Below are 18,408 nucleotides of genomic sequence, written 5' to 3'. Positions count from 1 at the left end.
GCTTCGCCACACACCGAGTGGGGAGAGGGGGTGGGTGCACAGAGCCCTGCGACATGGTGCACGGAGGCGTGTGTGCCTCCCACCACCACACCGTTGTCATGCGGGCTGTGGGTTGACACATAGAAGGCAAAAGCCACTGATGCACTCATCCATGTCAAAGGCAATCCCCCACGCAGGCCGGCGCGCACACGGATACACGCGCTCAGTGGCAGGGGTGCACTGTGCCGTCACCCCCCCCCCCAGCCCCTTCTCTCTCTGTTGGTCTCCCCACCCACGCACACACAAATGCAGATACACGCGAAGGAAAACCTCCGTGTGTGTGAGAGGTCGGCAGAGGGGGACTGACCCGTCTCTCCTCCTCTCCCCCACCTCTAATCTCTCGCCGTCTCCTGTTGGTTGCCATCTCACCGCAGCATTCTCCACGAACTCCACCCCGACAGATACGGATACACACACACACAAAGAGAAGCATGGAGGCCGTGGTGAAGCTCAATCGCAAGCTTGGGGTGGGCGGCCGCGGCGTTGTTTACGAGGGCTTCGATCACGCCAGAGGGCACTTCGTCGCCATCAAGGAACTTGCCTACATGGAACCCAGCGTCGCTGACGAAGACGACACGGAGCTGGCTGCCATTTTGAGTGAGCTCGCATATATGCGCGAGGCACAACACACCAACCTCGTCGAGTATTACGGCGCCCGCCGCTGCGCCATCGGCATTCAGATTATAATGGAGTACGTAAGTGGCGGCTCGCTAGACTACGTGTTGACGCGCTGCGGCCCTTTGCGCGAGAACGTCGCCCGTGCGTATACCCGCGATGTCCTCGAGGCACTGCACTACCTGCACAAGACCATGCACGTGTGCCACCGTGACGTGAAGCCGGCAAACATCCTCATCACGCCGGATGGGCGGTGCAAGTTGGCCGACTTCGGGGTCGCAAAGCAGGTCGACGCGACGACGCCGACGCGCCCAGCGCATGCAGAACGTGGCGGAAAAGGCATGGGAAAGGAGGAAGAGGGCAACTCCCCGCGCCACCGCAACGGCGGGCGTCAAGGCTACCTGCAGACAGCGGTGGGAACGCCGTGGTACATGGCGCCAGAGGTGATCAACGGCGGCGTCGAGGACGACGACGATGGCGATGAAGATTTGGAGCTTGGCAACGCGTGCGCAGTCACCATCGACGGCGACGCAAACAGCGGCAGCTTCAGCGGCAGCTTCAGCGAGGACTGGACCAGCAGCGGCCTGGCGCACACGGTACCTGACGCATCCGCCTCGCCACCGCCGCTGTACTCGTCATCGAGCTACTACAATCCACTCAAGAGCATTGTCAAGAAGGGCCGTCTTGGTGCTCGCTCGGTCGGCTATACCACCAGCGCCGACATCTGGAGTGTTGGCGTCACCGTGTACGAGATGGTCACCGGCACGAAACCCTTCGGCGCCGACCTGACCAACCCGTCTGCGGTGCTCTTCCGCATCGCGAACTGCGCCGCATCTCCGCCGCAGCTGCCGGCGGACGTGCACGTCTCGGCGGAGCTGCACAGCTTCTTGGACTTGTGCTTTGTGTACGACAAGGACCTCCGCGCGACGGCGGCGGAGCTCTTGGGTCACCCATGGCTGGGGCCTGTTCGCAAGGGGGGCGGCAGCGGCGGTGACAACGCCAGCGCAGATGAGAAGCCACGTCGCCAGCTCTTCAACGGAAAGCGTCACTCTCGATCTGGCATGCGCGTGGACGAGGGCGAACAAGTGCAGCGCCATCAGCAGCTAGCGGCCCAACGCACCGTCTTCGACGGCGTCCCCCTCCTCGACTCCATCGACCTTCCAGCCTACCCCGCAACGACGGCGGTCTCGTCTCCGGCTTCCTCTGCGGTAGCGGAATGTGGCGGCAGCGGAGAGGGAGCCCATCCTGCCCCTGACACCTCACCAAGGCGTGCGCGGCACAGCGTGCACCGTCTGTCGTGCAGCGGGACCCATTGCAGCGGCTGCAGCGTTACTCGCCGCTCACCCTCAACCATTTCGCCGCCGCTATCATCCGTTTCTATCGCGGAGCAGGCGGAGGCGTCTTCGCGGTACGCGGCGGTGCGGCAGCGCATTGGACATACCCGCGCAACCAACTCCGCGCACACCGCGGCCTCAGCGGCCCCACTGGCCGCGCAATCAAATCCCGGTTCTCTCTTCTCCACGCGCGGCGAGTTCGTCGATTTTATGTCGCACCCTTGATGGGGCGGAGGGGGGCCTGCAGCCGCCGAAACTGTTTTTGCTTCCATATCAGGAGCCACAGCTGTGTGTGCGTGTGTATATATACGCCTGTTCTTCGAGCCGCCCACCCCTCCTCCCCCTGCTGAAGACGGCCGCTGGCACCTCTCCTCGTCTCTCCTCTCACCGCTGTACATCTATTTCTTGCCCTCACTTCTCGGTCGCCGCTTCGGTGATTGTGTGTGTGTGTGTGTGTGTACATGTGCAAAGTCGGGTGTGTGTGCCCTGCTTGGACCGTCTGCAGTTCTCTCCCGCTCTGTGGCCGTGGCTGTCGGGTGTGCGGGCCATGTTTGCGTCCCCGCTTTCATGCACTTGGACGCATGCCCATACGTGTCCTTGGAAACCGCACTAGATGAAGGATGCAGCACCAGACTCACACGCACACGTGCGCTCCCACACGCTGTTGCGATGTTGAGTGTGCGTACGTGTGCCAGTGTTCAGGCCCTGTCGATGCGGAGAGAAGGCGGGTCGCTCTCTCTCTGCTCCTGCAGCTGTCTTGTACACCCTCTCCCAACACGCACACACATGAGCACTGCCGTCTGTGAGCTGCGAATGTACGCATCACGTCGTGCCTCGGTGGCGCAGTTGCCGTGCGGCACACTACCGCATCGCCGCTCCCTCTTTCCTCAATGCCTTATTGCATGTGCGGTGATGTGTGCTGACCGAGCAGTGCCGCTCGCTATAACGTTGCAGAGCCCAGGAGCCATCAGCGTGTCACCTCACACAAGCGAGCTCATCGGCGCTGACGCACAGGCCAGGATCTCACTTTCGCACGTGCGGCTCTCTGTACCCTCCCTCTCTTGCCGTGGCGTGTCGAACCCACCGATATACGCCTGTGTGCACGGCTGTGGGCGTAAGTGCTCGTCCTTGCTTGCTTTTTCTCTCTCCGGTGCCAGCACCGACACACACGCACACACACGCAAGGGACATACAAGCCTTCATAGAGAACACAGGCAGGTGGCAGTGGCGGGGGTCATTGCGAGCCTAAAAGGTCGACAAGCGGGGACGAGGCCATCCAAGGGCACAGGCGCACAAGCGCACGCATACGCCATTTCGCTTGGCGGACGCCTTCGTCCTTCCCCCTCCCCCTTCCATACACGCACACACACACACACACACATACACCGATCTGTATCGAGTATCGCAGCCTATATCCCCTCCCCCTCCTCCCATCCTCTCACACTCTTAGAAGCGGCCAGCTGCATCGGCACCGTGGGTCTATTCTGCGTTTTACCTTTGTTGTGGCTTCCCTTCATGCGTGTCGGCGTGCGTGCCGTCCTTCGCACAAGCTCATCTTTCCCCATCATCGTCATCCCTCTCTTCCGTCCTTTAGCGGCGGCTGATCGACGTTTGGAGCGCAGGCACACTCGCGTCTTTGAATCTGTCTCACGGTGCGTCTAACGCGTAGGGCGCCGCGCCTTTTCGGTTGTTTGTTTCCTGCCTTAGCGAGAGGGGCATCGCGAAAGATGCTCCGACTTTCTGTGAGGTCGTTGCAGTGGCAGTCGCCGAGCCGCGTGAGCGGCTGGGTGACCACGGCAGCATCAGCGAGGATAGCGACAGCCACCCCCACCGCTGTGAGCAACAACCAACACACCATCACCACAAGCGCCCTTCAGAGCCAAGACATGACCGAGTTCACGCGACGTGCGTCAGCCATAAAGAAGCGGTGGCGCGGCAGGGGTCAGTACGGCTTCGCACGCGCGGAGGCGCAGCGCTTCCTCGACTCCGAGGTGCCAAAAGGCAACCTTGGCGCCTGGATGGAAGAGGGCAGCAATGCGATCGCACTGTCTCAGCTGCTGAGCTTCTTCGAAATCCAGCCAGAGGCGTCGCTGGCGTCGCTCATTCTGAACAAGCTCATCCGAACAGCGGAGGACGAGTCTACGCCGCTGATAAGCCGACTGCACGCCGCTCTCAGTCTTATCTGCACCCGCCCCGACGAGAACTACGAGCGCGTGTTTCACGTGATCGCGCAGGCGCTGCAGCAGCTTCATCGAATCGCGCTGGATGGCTGCGGGAATGGCAGCAGCACCAGCAACGGCGTCGGGGGCGGTGGCGCGGGCCGAGTAGGCGATGACACCTCCCCTGTTTCACCAGCGCAGATGCTTCCGTTCGATGCAGTGGGCGTGTGCGCCAAGGCACTGCAGCGGTGCGGGAAGCGAACGCCGCCGATGCTGAATGAACAGCTAACCGTGTTCGCAATGGCGCTGCTGCAGAAGACTCCGGTTACCAACCTCCCCTACATGCAATCGACTCTTCTGCGTCTGTATGCTTGGATGGTGCGAGCCGAGCGATCGGAGGCGAACCAGCTGCTCTACATCTTGATTGAGCAAACTGGCGAGTTCGCACGGCACGACTTTAGCACGCTGATGGTGTCATGCGCGCGGCATCACCAACTCATGCATCTTCCAGTGGAACTTATCCAGCGTCTGGCGCGCGTCGCATTCCAGTACCGTAACTCCTTCAACGGTCGCGACGGTGCGGCGATACTCGGCACTCTTGCCAAGCTGGTCGTCTCTCTCACCGCAGGCGCGAACGGCGTGACCGCTGCCGACGTCGTCCGTGCTCAGGATTACTTCAACGCGTTGTTGGAGGAGATGCAGCAACGCGTCCTGCGCCTGTTCGACGTCAACGACAAGCTATTCTGGAGAAACTCTGAGGACATGTCGTCCTGCGCGTTCGCGTACGAGCTTGGCGGGCATGTGCGCTACCACCGTGTGTTTCAGGCTTACGCGGCGTACGTGCAGCACTCCGTGGACAGCTTTGAGCCGCCGCAGCTGGCCCTCGCTACGGGCATCCTGCGCCGAGCGCAGCTGCTCACCCCACACCTGGCCGCGCGGCTGTCTGAGAGAATTGAGGTGGTCCTGGGTGAGCTGCGCTTGGCGGAGCTCTCGCACATCTGCGCCACTTTCGCCGCGCTGCCGTCGCCGCGGCCGGGGTGGTGGGATGAGGCGAGGGCCGTCGCACTGCGTCTTCTCCAGCCAGATGTCAGCGGTCTTGTCTCTATGAACCTCGCCATCGCCTTCCCTGAGCAGCCTGGCTTCGCCGAAACCATCGACTACGCGCAGATCACCAGCCGGCAGCTCGTGGATCTTCTCCCTATCACGCTGGAGTCAGCCCAGTTTGGGGAGGCGGTGGTAGCGACGATGTGCCAGCGATTGGCTTCGCAAGGGGAACGCTTCGCACCGGATGACCTGCGGCTGCTGCTGGCCTGCGGGGAGCGTCCGCAGCTGGTGCAAGCGGCACAGGAACACCTCCGCCAGGCTTTTGCCCAGCCCGTGTGGAGTACAGACACCCTCTACTCGCTGCCGCTCGTGATCGACGCGAGCCACCCGGAAAGGAACCTGCAGCACTTCAGCGTGGCGAAGGCATTAGCGGCGGCCAAGACGGCGTCTGTTGGTCCGGCGCAGTTCGTGTCACTCGCAGAGCTTCTCCTCAGCTCTTTCGGCGACACGGATCAGGCCGTGCGTGAGTACATACAGGCCGGCGGTGATGACTTGGTGAAGGAAAAAGGCGTGTACGGTGGCACCGTTGTTCGCTACCTTTCCGTTATACGCCGCTTCCCGAGCATGGTGCCACCCACCGAGTGGCTGCACGGCTACGCCGATATGCTGGAGACCCAGATGCCGGGGATGGATCCTGACAACCTCGAGGATGTCCTGCTCTCCCTACGCACCCTTTACGAGGATGTGGCCAAGACACCGGCGCTGCAGATGGTGCTGTCGTCTCTCGTGCAGCGGTTCTACGAGGAGCTGGCTGACTCGGAGCAGACAGCGCGCATCACGGTGCTGGTGGTGTACTTGCAGAATGGCATGACGCTGCCGCTGCTCACCGCTAGCAGCCCGACGCTGCAGCGTGTGACAAGCAAGGAGTCGCAGTACACGCCAGAAGTGCGTCGGGCATTGGCGATGATGCCGACCCCAAAGGCTCTCCCGGCGGAGGAGCGTCGCGGACGGTTTGTGCTGAAGCACCTAGAGCCGGCCCACCGCAGTAGCGAAGCGGCGATGCCGTTGCTGGACCTGAATCTCGGCGACCCCTTCCTTGATTCTCTGTCGATTGCGGAGCCTGCCGCAAAGCCACAGACACAACCCCCGGTGGTCGCAGAGGCACCTTCTGCCCCGTCCAGCGCACCCGCCACCAAGACTGCTGCACCAGCTCCTGAGACTAAAACAGCCGCTGGCCCGCCACCTCCGCCACCGAGGGAGGAGAAGCCGATGTCCTACTACGCGAAATTCTTCAGCTCCTCGGTGGGGCAGATCTTTGTCGGCCGTGGCGACCGCTCCCACGAGGAGAAGAAGCCGGCGACCCCTAGCGAGCCGGCAGTGCCGCCGAGGGAGGAGGAACCGCAGAAGCCCGAGGCACCACCGCAGCCCCGTCGCACGCGACTGCACCCCTCAGCCCACACCTCCGTGGCAGCAGCAGCAGTTCCAGCGACACCGGTAGCGGAGGGTGAGCCGTCCCAGCCACAGCCAACACAACAGCAGCCGTCCTCGCCAGCCGCCACCCCTGTTGCTGTCCCTGTCACCACCTTTACCACAGCCTGGGGTAGCAGGGCGCCGCCGCTTGCAGGACCTGGATGGGGTTTCTCAGCCGCCGCGACATCACAGTCGACATCGGCAACCGCGGAGAAGCAGCACAGCAGCGCGTTCAGCTCCCTTTTTGGTATGCCGCCCATCCCGTCACCAGCGACAGCGGCGGCGGCCCCGGCTCCTATAGCGAAACCTGCTGCCGTCCCTGCCCCCGCGGCCAGCCGCCCGGCGCGCATGGGTGGTATGGGTGGCAACAACATCTTCTTCAACCCGAGAAATCCCTCGGCCTCGCGAGGACGACCAGTCATGTCACATAAGGCGGTCATCACGCGCCCGGGCCTGCACGGTGCTGCGGCGACGACGACCGGGGCAGCGGTGGGCCGGGCACCATCCGCAGCCACCGCTTCGGAGACCGTTTTCAACTCAGCCGCGGCGGAGGGCATGAGACGCATCTCCGTGGATACGGCCCGCGCTTCTCACGTGCCACCGCTCGCCAACACTCCAGTTGGGCCGCCGATCGTTCGGAACGCGGCGGCCGCCCCCACTGCTGATACCGCCGCAGCGGCGGCGAATCGACACGAAAGCGGAAACGGCATGGCAAAGATCTCCGGGTATAGCATAGGCGAAGGGAGCACAAGGGGAGCGGTGGCCGCTGTGGGCGGGCCTTCAGCGGCACCCTTTTCGGCTGGCAGGCAGGAGAGCAGGCCGGCGCTGGACTGGATGGATGCGGCGCGGCGTGTGGGGCGAGTGACGCGGCTGCCACGCAGCAAGACGAAGACGCGCTCACAGCAGAACTTGTCGGCCTGGCTCAACGCGCCATCCGCGCGGCTGGACAGTCCGGCCAAGGAGGAAACCGGGGGGGCAGCGTCCGAGTCGCCGGCCGCTGGGCGCGGGCGGCAAGCGACGGTGGCGGAGGTGCTGAAAGGGCGTCGGTCAAAGAGGGATTCCACCAAAAGCGCTACCGAGGCGGCGGCCCATGACGAGGCCGGAGGATCCCACGCAAAACGCGGTGGCGGCGGCCGTGGGAGGGGGCGGGGCGGCAAAGCTGCGAAGGCCACCAAAGCCGCCGGCCACGCCCACCACCACGTCAGGGCGGCTGCCACGGCAGCGCAAGCGAAGAAGAAGAGTGGTAAAGCCGCTGCAGCAGGCGCTGCACCGGCGTCGTCATCGAAGAAAGGCGCAGCAGCCAAGCCCGCCAAGGCAGCGGCCTCGTCGAAGGGTAGCGGTGGCGCTGGCAACAACGGACGCACCAAGCGTGCCGCTTCGACGACGGTAGCGGTGAAGCCGGCGAAGAAGGCGGTTAAGGCGGCCGCCAAAAAGGCCACCGCGGCTGCTGCCAAGAAGCCAACGAAGGGAAAGAAGTAGTGGGGCGTCACTGGGGGTGTCTTGCGCCCCGCCGGCACCTTCTCCCTCCTCTTCTCCATCCTCACTCCGACCGCTGTGCTGTGAGCGATAAGTGTATCCCCCCACCCCACTCACGCCCCACCGACGCTACCCAATCACCCCTCCCCCCTCACCGCAAGAAAATGCAGCACGACGCCGACGGCTCGTTGGCGCCGATGGGTGATGTCGAGGCGCCGATTCTCGAGTGTCGTGGCGCACGTGCGTGTGTGTGTATGCGTGTGTGTACTTGTATGGAAGCAGACGGAGCTGCATAGAGGCGAAGAGCGAGGAAAAGATGGCAGGTTCAAGAAGTCAGCGATGGGATCCATAGAGGGAGTGGGTGTGTGAGAGTGTGTGTGCACCTACAACAACGAAACCCACTGTTTTCCCGGTGTGGAGGTGGGTGTATAGAAGGGCGTAAAACGCAGAAGAGAACAGCCACGCGCATCGTGACGACACGGTGTGATGAGCTGCAGCCGCGTCCCTTGCCCTCTTCTCTCGCTTGTTGGTGTTGCACATAGATAGAAAGGAGATAAAAGGATGAGAGGCCGCGAGGAGGAAAGGGGAGGACTAGTAAGTTGATTGGTGGAGCGGTGGGATAGGAGGGTGGGAGAGGGCTGCGCACGTGGGCGAAGATCCGAGGAAGAGGTGCCAAACGTGGGGTCTCTTGCACAACGCCGCCTGGTGGGGCGGTAGGGGGGAGCACCCACTGGAAAGTCTGTTGCCTCTGTCTCTCTCTCTCCCCACACACACATACATATGTGTGTGATAGTCGTTGTGGTTTTCCGTTTGCGCACCGGGTGTCGGGGCAGTATTTCATGTATGCATGTGGCCCACTTCGTCGTCCTCAACCGGGCCGCCCCATTCGACTTGCTGTGTGAGGAAGTCTTGCCATCTTCCCACCCCTCCTTCTCGATGTTTACTCTTTGTGGCCTTGTCTCCCAGAGATTGCCGGTCTTATCTGCGTGTGGGGGTGTCTGACCATCGTGGTGTCTACGCGTGTCTGGGTCTGTTCGCGCGACTGTCTGCGCTTGTGCTTGTGCGTACTGAAGCTACGATGGGGCGCGATGACGGAAAGAAAATGAGCGAAGAGAGAAGCAGAGATCGAGACAAGGAAGCTTCGGAGGAGCGGGACGACGGTTTGGCGGCGCCATCGCGTGCACCTCTCATCCCTCTCTCGAGACGGATGTAGTCATGTCCGTGTGATTGTGCATGCTTGTGTGACGCCCCCTTGGCCGGCGCCACCGAGGCCAACACCCGCGTGAAGAAAGGAATGTGTGTGTGTGTGTGTGTCTCCCTCCCATTGATCCTCCCCTTCCGCATCGGCTGCTCCCGTTCTTGCACTCTTTGATAACCCTACCCTGCACACACACACACACACACACATGCACATGCATATCCGTGAAGAGGGGAGAGGTGCTGTACTGGCCATATCAGCACCCGCGCCCCCTCTCTCCCTCCCATCGCCCTCCCCTTTTTCGCTCTGCGCGTGCGTGTTTGTGTAGGGTGGGCGGATTGGTGGAGAGTTGGGTCAGTGGGTGGGTGTGTACATCGCTTCCACATACGTCCACATTGTTCTTGTTTCATCCTTGATTCTTGCCTGCCGCTATACTGAGTTGTGGCCCCTCCCACCCCCCTCCCTCCCTCTCTCCCGCCCATCATGCACTCGCAAAGACCATGTGCCGGCTGCAGCGCCCGCTGCCAGCACGACCGAAGCGCGTTGCCGTCCCTGATGAGTCAGCAGGACGAAAGTTTCACCGGCAGCAGCCCGCGCACGGCCTCGGTACACAGTGAGGCGCGGCCGCATTTCAAGGGGCGCTTCCCCTTCGCCACGGCGGCATCCTCGCTGTCAGAGCACTTCGACGGCGCCAACCTCTACTCCGGCGCCGGTGCTACCAACACGCGCGACAACTTTAGGGTGGCGGTGCGCGTGCGCCCACCTCTGCACCGCGAGCTGCACGGCTACCGACCCTTCGTCGACGTGGTTCAGATAGCACCAGAGCACCCCAACTCCATCACCCTCTGCGATGCTCTGGACACGGAGGACGGTCGGGGGGCGGTGTACTCGCGCCAGAGCTACACGTTCGACCGCGTCTACGCGGCCGACGCAACGCAGGAAGACGTATACGAGCTGAGCGCGCGGCCAGCGGTCCTATCGGTGCTAGAGGGCTACAACGCCACGCTCATGGCGTACGGGCAGACGGGCACAGGCAAGACGTACACAATGGAGGGCTTCACCAACGAGGAGGAGCGCGGGATTATTCCTCGCGCCGTCGAAGATGTCTTTGTGCACATAAGGGAGAGGCGCCGCACCAGCGAGGACACAAAGTTCCTCGTGCGGGCCTCCTACATGCAAATCTACAACGAGGTCATCTCGGACCTGTTGGAGCCGCCGGCCACGGCGTTCGCTGCCGGCAGCGGCAGCGGCGGCGCCAGTCGCAGCAGCAGCCTCACCGTGCGCCACACACCCCAGCGCGGCGTCTACGTCGATGGCTTGTCGGAGTGGATCGTGCGCACCCCAGAGGACGTGTACGGGCTCATCGCGAAGGGCACGGCGCTGCGGGCGACCAGTGCCACGAAGCTGAGCGAGTTGTCCTCCCGCTCGCACGCCATCTTCACAATTGTCGTGGAGGCGATGGAGGGCGACGAGGCGAATCCGCTCTCCTACCGCTTTGGCAAGCTGAACATTGTCGACCTGGCCGGCAGCGAGAAAATCCGCCTGGCCGGGGTCACGGGGCAGAGACTGGAGGAGACCAAGAACATAAACAAGTCGCTGCACGAGCTTGGCAACGTCATTTCTGCCTTGGCCGCCAAGCCCGGCGCGCACGGCCGTCGAGTGCAGCGGCACATCCCGTTCCGCAACTCCGCCCTCACGAGCGCGCTGCGAGACTCACTTGGCGGCAACTGCAAGACGACGCTGATCGCGTGCATTTCACCGGCGTTGGAGTCGTACGCGGAGTCTCTCTCCACGCTCATGTTCGCCAATCGCGCCAAGAACATTCAGAACCACGCCGTGGTGAACGAGGGCATGAGCCAGGCAACGCTGCTCAGGGCGTACGAGCAGGAACTGCAGCGACTGCGGCAGCAGCTGCAGGAACGCACGGAGATGGATAGCGGTGACGGCAATGGGCTCATGAGCTCGACTGACACCCATTTGCTGCTTTCCGAATTGGAGGAGGACCGACGGCGTGCGGAGGCGGACCGGCAGGCGGCTCTTGCGGCGCTTGAGAAATCTTCGGTGGCACATCAGGAAGAGATGCGTGCGCGCCAGGAGCTGGAGAGTCGCATACGCGAGCTAGAGGCCATCATGCGGGAGGGTGGCATGGAGGGCAACCCGCGCACCAGTCAGGAGTACGCGGAGCGGCTTCTCGAGCTGGACAGGGAGCGTCAGGCCGTGGAGGAGGACAAGGAGCAGGTGGAACGCTACAAGCACCTGCTGCTGAAGCAGCGCGACATCATGCTGAGCCTCACCACCCGACTGAACGACCGCGACGAGACGATCCTGCTTCTCCAAGAGGAAGTCGACGCCTACGACCAGCACGTGCAGACGCTGGAGGAGGAGCTGGAGCTGTTGGCACGGCAAGGCAACGCAGAGCGGCGGGCCACCTCACCGCCGCCGTCCTCGACCGCGATGATGGTTGTGAACCCGCAGCTCGTCGGGAACGCGAGTGAGGCGCAGGCAGCAGAGTACATCTACCAAAGGCGCGTGCAGTCCCCGTCGTCGGAGGCTGGCGCGCGGGCCGGTACGCCACAGAGATACCGATCCTTCCTTCAACCGAGCCGCACTGTTACCGCGGAGGAGCTCGCCGTGGAGCTGGTCATGCTACAAGGCCGCAAAGACGCCGTCGCGGTGGCTGCTTCGGGCAAAGACAGGAGCGGATCAACCGATGGCAGCCTCTTCAACGACGCGGAGCTGACTCGTATCCTGCAGCAGCGCGCCGACTCGATTTTGCACGCGCATTACAACGCGCAAGTGGCGCAGCTGCGCTCCACCGTGGCGGCGCTGACCCTTCAACTGCGCAACAGCGAGGACAGGGCGCACATCGCCGACAAAGAGGCGCGCCTGCTGGCGCATCGACTAAGCAGTGGACAGGATGGCGCCACCATGGATGCGCTGCAGCGAGAACTGCGAGCGGAGTGGGACTCGCGCCGCAAAGCCTACGTCAGCACGATGGACGAGGTGCGAGACGCCGTTCGTGCCGACACGGCAGAGAGGGCGCGGCTTGGGCGCGAGATCGACCGCGTCCGCGTGGAAGTGCAGCACATGCTTGAGACAGCGTCCTCGTCGGCTACCGCGTCACCTGACACAAGTCGGCGGTCTGCTGTTAGCCGCGTGTGGCAGCGGCTGCAGGAGGTGGAGGAGGAAGTGCGCCTTCGCGGGATATTGGCGCAACTGCCAGATGTGCTCCTTGACGCTGAGGCTGTACCCCCATGCAATAGCAGTGCCACGAGCACAGCGGATGGGGAGCGCAAGTTGCGCGATGCACAGGCGCGGGAGACGGCGCTGCAGAAAAGGATCGAAGAGCAGCAGTGCCGCATCGCATGGCTGGAGCGGGAGATGAAGGGTCGCGCAAACGGCCGCGAATCATCAGAAGCGTCCGCCGACGACACAGCGGAGGTGGCAGCGCTGAGGAGGAAGCTGATGGTGCACGAGAAGGATCGGCATGCCATCCGCACCATCCTGGAGCACCGGATGAAGAGCAAGATTAATCGCATCTGTGAGCTGCTACAGCTCACCCACGCCGACGCTGCCGACGGCAAAGATGGGGCCAGCAAGCTGAGCAGCGAGGCGCTCAGTCTGCAGGGACTCATTCACGCCGCTATCAAGGCGATGGATGCAGAGGTTTAGCGCACTCGCACCCTCTCTCTCTCACTCGGTGACTGTAGCCGGTCTCCCTCGTGTGTGTCTGAAGCGATGCGGTGATGAGGGGCATTGAAGGGCCCTTCCCCCCCCTCTGGGTGTTGGTGTGCGTGTTGCCTCACGGTGGCCTTTATCTTCGTGTGCTTCCTCCCCCCCTGCTCACGATGCCGCATTCAAACGGCGCGACGCCAGGAGCCGACATCTACATATATAGATATGTGTGTTTGTGTATGCGTGCGTGTGTCTCAGCCAGTGGGAGACGCAAAGGTGCCAGCACCGATGCAAGCCTGGGCAAAGCCGGGAAAGAGGCGCCTCCTCCCCGCCCACCGCCGTCTCGGACTTTGTGGTGGCGGGCGCTACGCCCTTGCTCTCGCTGCCGCAGCTGCTTTTCATGCCCCCCTCCTCCTTTCCTCCCTCGACTCTCCCATCACAGAGCGTTCGATTACCAAAGGAAAGGCAGCTCTGCTCGCGCATGCATACACAAACACGCGGGAGCTCGAAAACAGACACACCCCCTTGACTGCGCTCTTCATATTCACGATAGAGGACGCTGCGGCGGCCGTGGTCAACCCCATGGAGGCGTCGCGCTACATCTACACATATCGCATCTTCGTGAGCGGTCGTGTACAGGGTGTCTTCTACCGCAAGTACACGGCGCTCAAGGCCACGGAGCTGGGCGTGACGGGCTTTGTGCGCAACTTACCAGACGGCCGGGTCGAGATCTTGGCCGAGGGGACCAAGGAGCAAATCGGCGCACTGGAGGCGTGGTGCCACAGAGGGTCGCCAAAGGCGCAGGTGACGGCCGTGGACGTGGAGGATTGCACGCAGGTGGTGCCTCCGAGCGGCGGTGCAGAGGCGATGGCGAAGCCGCCGATGAACCGCACGATGAGCGGCTTCGTGGTGAGCCGCTAGTGGAGCGGAAGACGGGCAAGAAGATGAGCAGGCGGAGAACAGCGGGAAGGATCCACTGCATCTTTTTTTTTTCGTGCGTGTGTTATTGTCGTTAGCTTCCCTCGCCGTGGTTGCCCGCGTTCACCGACTTTCTCTTGTCGTGGCGCGGTGGTTTCTGTTTGACTGCTTTGTGGAAGTAGGGAAAACCGTCCCGGTCTTGCCCACAGAGGCCACCCCCTCCCTCCCTCCCTTCCCCCTCACCCCTCCTCAACCGTCGCTCTTTCACATGTCCTGATGGTATGGCCCCTCGCCTTCTCGTCTTGCTGTTCTTCTTCGGCATGGGACAAACGTGTTATTGCCACTGCACGGTCTTGCGGCTTCTCTGAAGGAGGGAAACCGGGGTTGCCATGTAGAGCACGCGAGCACGTGTTCGGGCGATGAGCATGTGCGCGCGGCATCACTTTCCATCCCACTGCTCTTCAAGTGCGTCTGCTGCGGTAACAGACGACTGAAACTGAAACCTGCACGCTCAGGCACATAGACACCTGTAGAGCTGCACGTGTGTACGCTTTCGCGTGCGTGTGTGTGTGTGTGTGTGTGTGTGTGCTCCGCGTCGCGTTGCTGTGCTCGAGAGATACAAACTACGTGTCCCCTCCTCATCCCTTTTCTGCCCCTCACACGCCATCGCGTCCGCCGACGCAGGCATACGCGCGCACACCGTAGACTGAGAGTTGTAACTTAGAGCACAATACAGGCGCTACGTGTGTATGTGCGTGTGTGCGTGGTACCACACGTTGCATTCTCACTTTAGAAACACCTTAGATCAAGCCACCAACTCTACTTTTTCGCTCCTACACAAGACAGACACAGAAGGAGCAGCACACTCACAGCCATATCATTATCATCCTCCTCTCCCTTACGATAACGACGACGACGGCCACCACCACCATCCTCTCTGTCCGACTACAGAACTCACGCAGAACACACGCGCAGAGGTCAACTCCGCTCATCAATAAGGTCTGTCGATCCTTTTCTCTGTCTCCTTGGGTCCTACACAGGCTGGACGCACACCCCACGGCACACACGCACGCGCACTCGTTCTCTCCCTCCCTCGAGGCGATTGCCATCCTTGCAGCAGCAAAGACGGGGACACGTGCGAGGCCATGTCGTCGTCTAGCATCAAGGTGGCGGTGCGCTGCCGCCCGCTCTTTGGGCAGGAGCGCCCGGCCGGCGGCCTTGACATTCAGAGCCGCCGCATCCTGCTCGACTCCAAGACTTATGACCCAGACTTCACCTTTTCTCCTACGTCGACGCAGGAGGACGTCTTCCAGGCATGTCGGCCGATACTGCAATGCGTGAAAGAGGGCATGAACGGCACGATTATGGTCTACGGCCAGACCGGCACCGGCAAGACGTACACCATGCTTGGCAGCGAGGACGGCGAGCAAGGCCTGGTGCACAAGGTAGTAGCGAACATGCTAGAGCATGTGCAGCGGAAGATTGCAGACGGCGCACAGTGCGCGCTGACGCTGTCCATGATCGAGATCTACAACGAGCGCCTCACGGACATGCTCAGTCCGAATGGGGAGGAAGAGGTGACGCTCATCTCCGGCTTCCCGCGCTTCACCCACAAGGCGACGCTGTGCAGAGTCAACGACGCCATTGAGACGATCCAGCGTGGCCTGTCGTGGCGCCACACGGCGGCAACGCTGATGAACGAGCGCAGCAGCCGCTCGCACGTCGTCTTTATCTTCGACATGGAGGAGTACAATGCCTTCACGGAGCAGACCGAGGTGGCGCATCTGTTCATGATCGACCTGGCAGGGTCGGAGAGTTTGAAGAAGTCCCAGGCCTCCGGCGTCGCGGCAGGCGAGGCTGGCAAAATCAACAAGTCGCTGCTGGCCTTGAAAAGTGTCTTCCTCGCGCTGTCCAACACGAATGAGGCGACGCGGCCCAGCCATGTGCCGTACCGCGACTCGAAACTGACAGAGCTGCTACAGGACTCCATCGGCGGCACTGCCCGGACGCTCATGATCGCCTGCATCTCGTCCGTTGGCCGCGACATCGAGGAGACCAAGTCGACGCTGCTCTACGCCGTCAAGGCCCGCAGCATCCGCAACGCCGCCAACACGGAGAAAGAGAAGCTGCTTGTCCGGCTGCGCTCGATGGAGGTCGAGAACCAGAAACTGCGCAACCGCCTGCAGGAGCGGGTGAACGAGCGGGGCGGGTACTACGTAACAAAGGAGGAACATGAGCAGACGCAGGAGATGGCTGAGTCGTACGACCAGCTTAAGGAGGCGGTTGAGCAGCTCATGCAGGACCGTCAGAGCAGCGACGCGCGGCAGCACATATGGGAATCTCAGGTGAAGGTGCTGAAGGCGCTCTTGGTGGATAAAGAGGCGGAGCTGCAGAACTTCAAGGAGGTGTACCATGAAGCACTGAAGCGATTCGAGCATCAGGCTGCTGCACTCCAAGGCGTGATACGCGGTGGGGTCGCGGAGGCCAAGGACGCAGTGAAGACTTCCTTCGCGGACAACTACGCGCGTCTACAGGCGTGGCGCACAGAACTGCTCAACTCGCTGGAGGAGCCCGTGCCCACCACTCTCCCGCCGCCGCCTCTCTCGCCCGCTTGTTGTTCGCAGAACGACGCCGCTGCTGCGACGGCCGTGGCGAATGAGGAGGAGGTGCAGCGTCAGAAGGCAGACGACAGCGCCTTCCGGTGCCCTCTGGACGCCGTTGCCGCAATGTCTCCAGAACGGCGCAGCTGCCCGCCGCCTCCCTCGCAGGCCTTCCCCAGTGGCGGCACTCAGTCGTTGTCGCAGACAGCAGGTAGTCGTGGCGTCGCAGGCCCCGTCCCTGATGGATCCCCCTCGCGGACAGCCGTCGCAGCTGCTGCGGTCTCCCACCCTGGTCGGGCCATGGCTGTTGCCGCTCCGTACTCCGCACGCGGTAGCGCCACGTCATCTCTCCAGCGCGGCAGCGTCACCTCAGGCGCACCGTCGGCCTCGGTGAGTCCGACACGGCGCGCCGTTCGTCCTCGGTGCGGCGGTGGTGGCGCCGCGGCCAGCAACGGCCCTCGCCGTTGCCCCGTGGGCAACAGTAATGGCACTGGCGCTCTTCGAGGGAGCGGCGCTCCACCACTGTCGTCTCCGCCCCTCGGCGCCTGTCCGCCTCCGCCGCTGACACCGCTTCCTGCCACCGCTGTGACTGACGTGCCGGCAAAGGACGGTAGCGAGGAATACTGCGGCTCGACGCTGGCCACCAGCGTGATGGACGCGTCAGCGCCCCTGCTCGTATCGCGAACTACAAGCAGCTCCGTGGCGCCGCCAGCGTGGTCTGCCGTGATGGCAGAGTACGACGCGCAGTGTCTTCGCACTGTGCGCCGGCTGAACAAGTCGGTGGATGCACTGCTCAGCGAGTGTCTGAAGCTCTTCACCGACTACAAGGAGCACGCGGAGCGGGCGGAGCTCAAGCGGCAGCGCGGCGTTGAAGAAGTCTGCCAGCGACTGCGTACCGAACTAGACTCGAGTCTGAAGCAGCTGCAGCGAGTCGAGGCAGTCGGCGAGCGCGATGTGCAGGAGGCGCGTGAACGGTTCAGCGATCGGCTCCGGCTGAGGGCCAAAATGCCGTCCTTGGCGGACGCGGCGCCGTTCCAGTTGGCGGTGCGTGATGCGTGTGCAGAGGTGATACGACACGCCACCCACTTCTTCCCCCATGCAAGCACCCCCGCCGATGCCGAGGCAGCGCTAGACGTCATCGTGCGCAATGTGCAGCGCTGCAGTGCCACCTTCACCCTTCAGGCCTTGGGCCCGCTGTCGTCGAGCGCCGTCAGCGCCCATGCTGCCTCGGTCGTGGCGTGTGGCACCACAACATCGTCGTCGTCCGCGGCCAGCTCGCCCATTGTAGGCCGCGCGGTGGGTGCGTGGGGCGGCGGCGGTGGTAGCAGCAGCCCACAGCTGGCGAGTTTCGTACCCATGCCACCACTGACGGCCACTCTCCCGCGCGAGTCACCGGCGGCGGCGCCCCTGTGCTCTCTGACAGGATCGCCAGGCAAGGAAGAGGTGCGGGAGAGGGGCTCTGTTAGTGGTCACCTCCTGCAGGGGTCTCGAGGGACAATGCACGTGTCGGCGTCTCAGCAGCAGCAGCAGAGTGCGCGACCGTCATCGCTACGCGGCAGCGCGACACTCACGACAATGCCTGTAAACTGCAGCCGCGGCGGTGACGGCCGTCGTGGTGGCAGTGGCAGCAACGTACCGAGACCTCACAAGCGAACACGCAGCGCTGCTGCCTCTTCGACGTCTTCTGGCGGAGGAGCGCCGTCCTCCTCTCGCCGCACGACGGCCACGCGTCGATCCGGTCACTGACACACACACACACACACACGCACGTGCGCACCCGAGAAGGCGCGCTTCAGCCTGTGCAATGCGCGCATGAGAGACATCATCGTCACCCCTCCCCTCCATCGTGTACGTCTGTGCGTGTGTGGGCGCGCATCCAA

General features: G+C 62.9%; 5 protein-coding genes across 5 annotated transcripts; all 5 read left to right on the top strand.

Annotated features, from left to right (window-relative positions):
- Positions 1–470: 470 nt before the first annotated feature.
- On the top strand, positions 471–2,213 carry LINJ_25_2070 (putative protein kinase; the record flags this gene model as incomplete). The annotated part of the gene is made up of 1 exon (XM_001466201.1): positions 471–2,213. One exon carries the CDS (start codon positions 471–473, stop codon positions 2,211–2,213), a length of 1,743 nt encoding a protein of 580 aa, XP_001466238.1.
- Positions 2,214–3,715: 1,502 nt separating this feature from the next.
- Positions 3,716–8,140, top strand: LINJ_25_2060 (conserved hypothetical protein; the record flags this gene model as incomplete). The annotated part of the gene is made up of 1 exon (XM_001466200.1): positions 3,716–8,140. The coding sequence occupies one exon, from the start codon at positions 3,716–3,718 to the stop codon at positions 8,138–8,140; it is 4,425 nt and encodes a 1,474-aa protein (XP_001466237.1).
- A 1,678-nt stretch (positions 8,141–9,818) lies between these two features.
- LINJ_25_2050 (putative kinesin) lies at positions 9,819–13,007 on the top strand (the record flags this gene model as incomplete). Its single annotated transcript, XM_001466199.1, has 1 exon — positions 9,819–13,007. The coding sequence occupies one exon, from the start codon at positions 9,819–9,821 to the stop codon at positions 13,005–13,007; it is 3,189 nt and encodes a 1,062-aa protein (XP_001466236.1).
- Positions 13,008–13,235: 228 nt separating this feature from the next.
- Positions 13,236–13,931, top strand: LINJ_25_2040 (putative acylphosphatase; the record flags this gene model as incomplete). The annotated part of the gene is made up of 1 exon (XM_001466198.1): positions 13,236–13,931. The coding sequence occupies one exon, from the start codon at positions 13,236–13,238 to the stop codon at positions 13,929–13,931; it is 696 nt and encodes a 231-aa protein (XP_001466235.1).
- A 1,142-nt stretch (positions 13,932–15,073) lies between these two features.
- On the top strand, positions 15,074–18,274 carry LINJ_25_2030 (putative kinesin; the record flags this gene model as incomplete). Its single annotated transcript, XM_001466197.1, has 1 exon — positions 15,074–18,274. The coding sequence occupies one exon, from the start codon at positions 15,074–15,076 to the stop codon at positions 18,272–18,274; it is 3,201 nt and encodes a 1,066-aa protein (XP_001466234.1).
- Between the last annotated feature and the right edge of the window lie 134 nt (positions 18,275–18,408).

The sequence above is a fragment of the Leishmania infantum genome, chromosome 25 (assembly GCF_000002875.2).
Source record: "Leishmania infantum JPCM5 genome chromosome 25".
Classification (NCBI taxonomy): Eukaryota; Euglenozoa; class Kinetoplastea; order Trypanosomatida; family Trypanosomatidae; genus Leishmania; species Leishmania infantum.
Note: the sequence above shows the minus strand (reverse complement) of the source record. Positions and strands in the feature narration are given on the sequence as shown.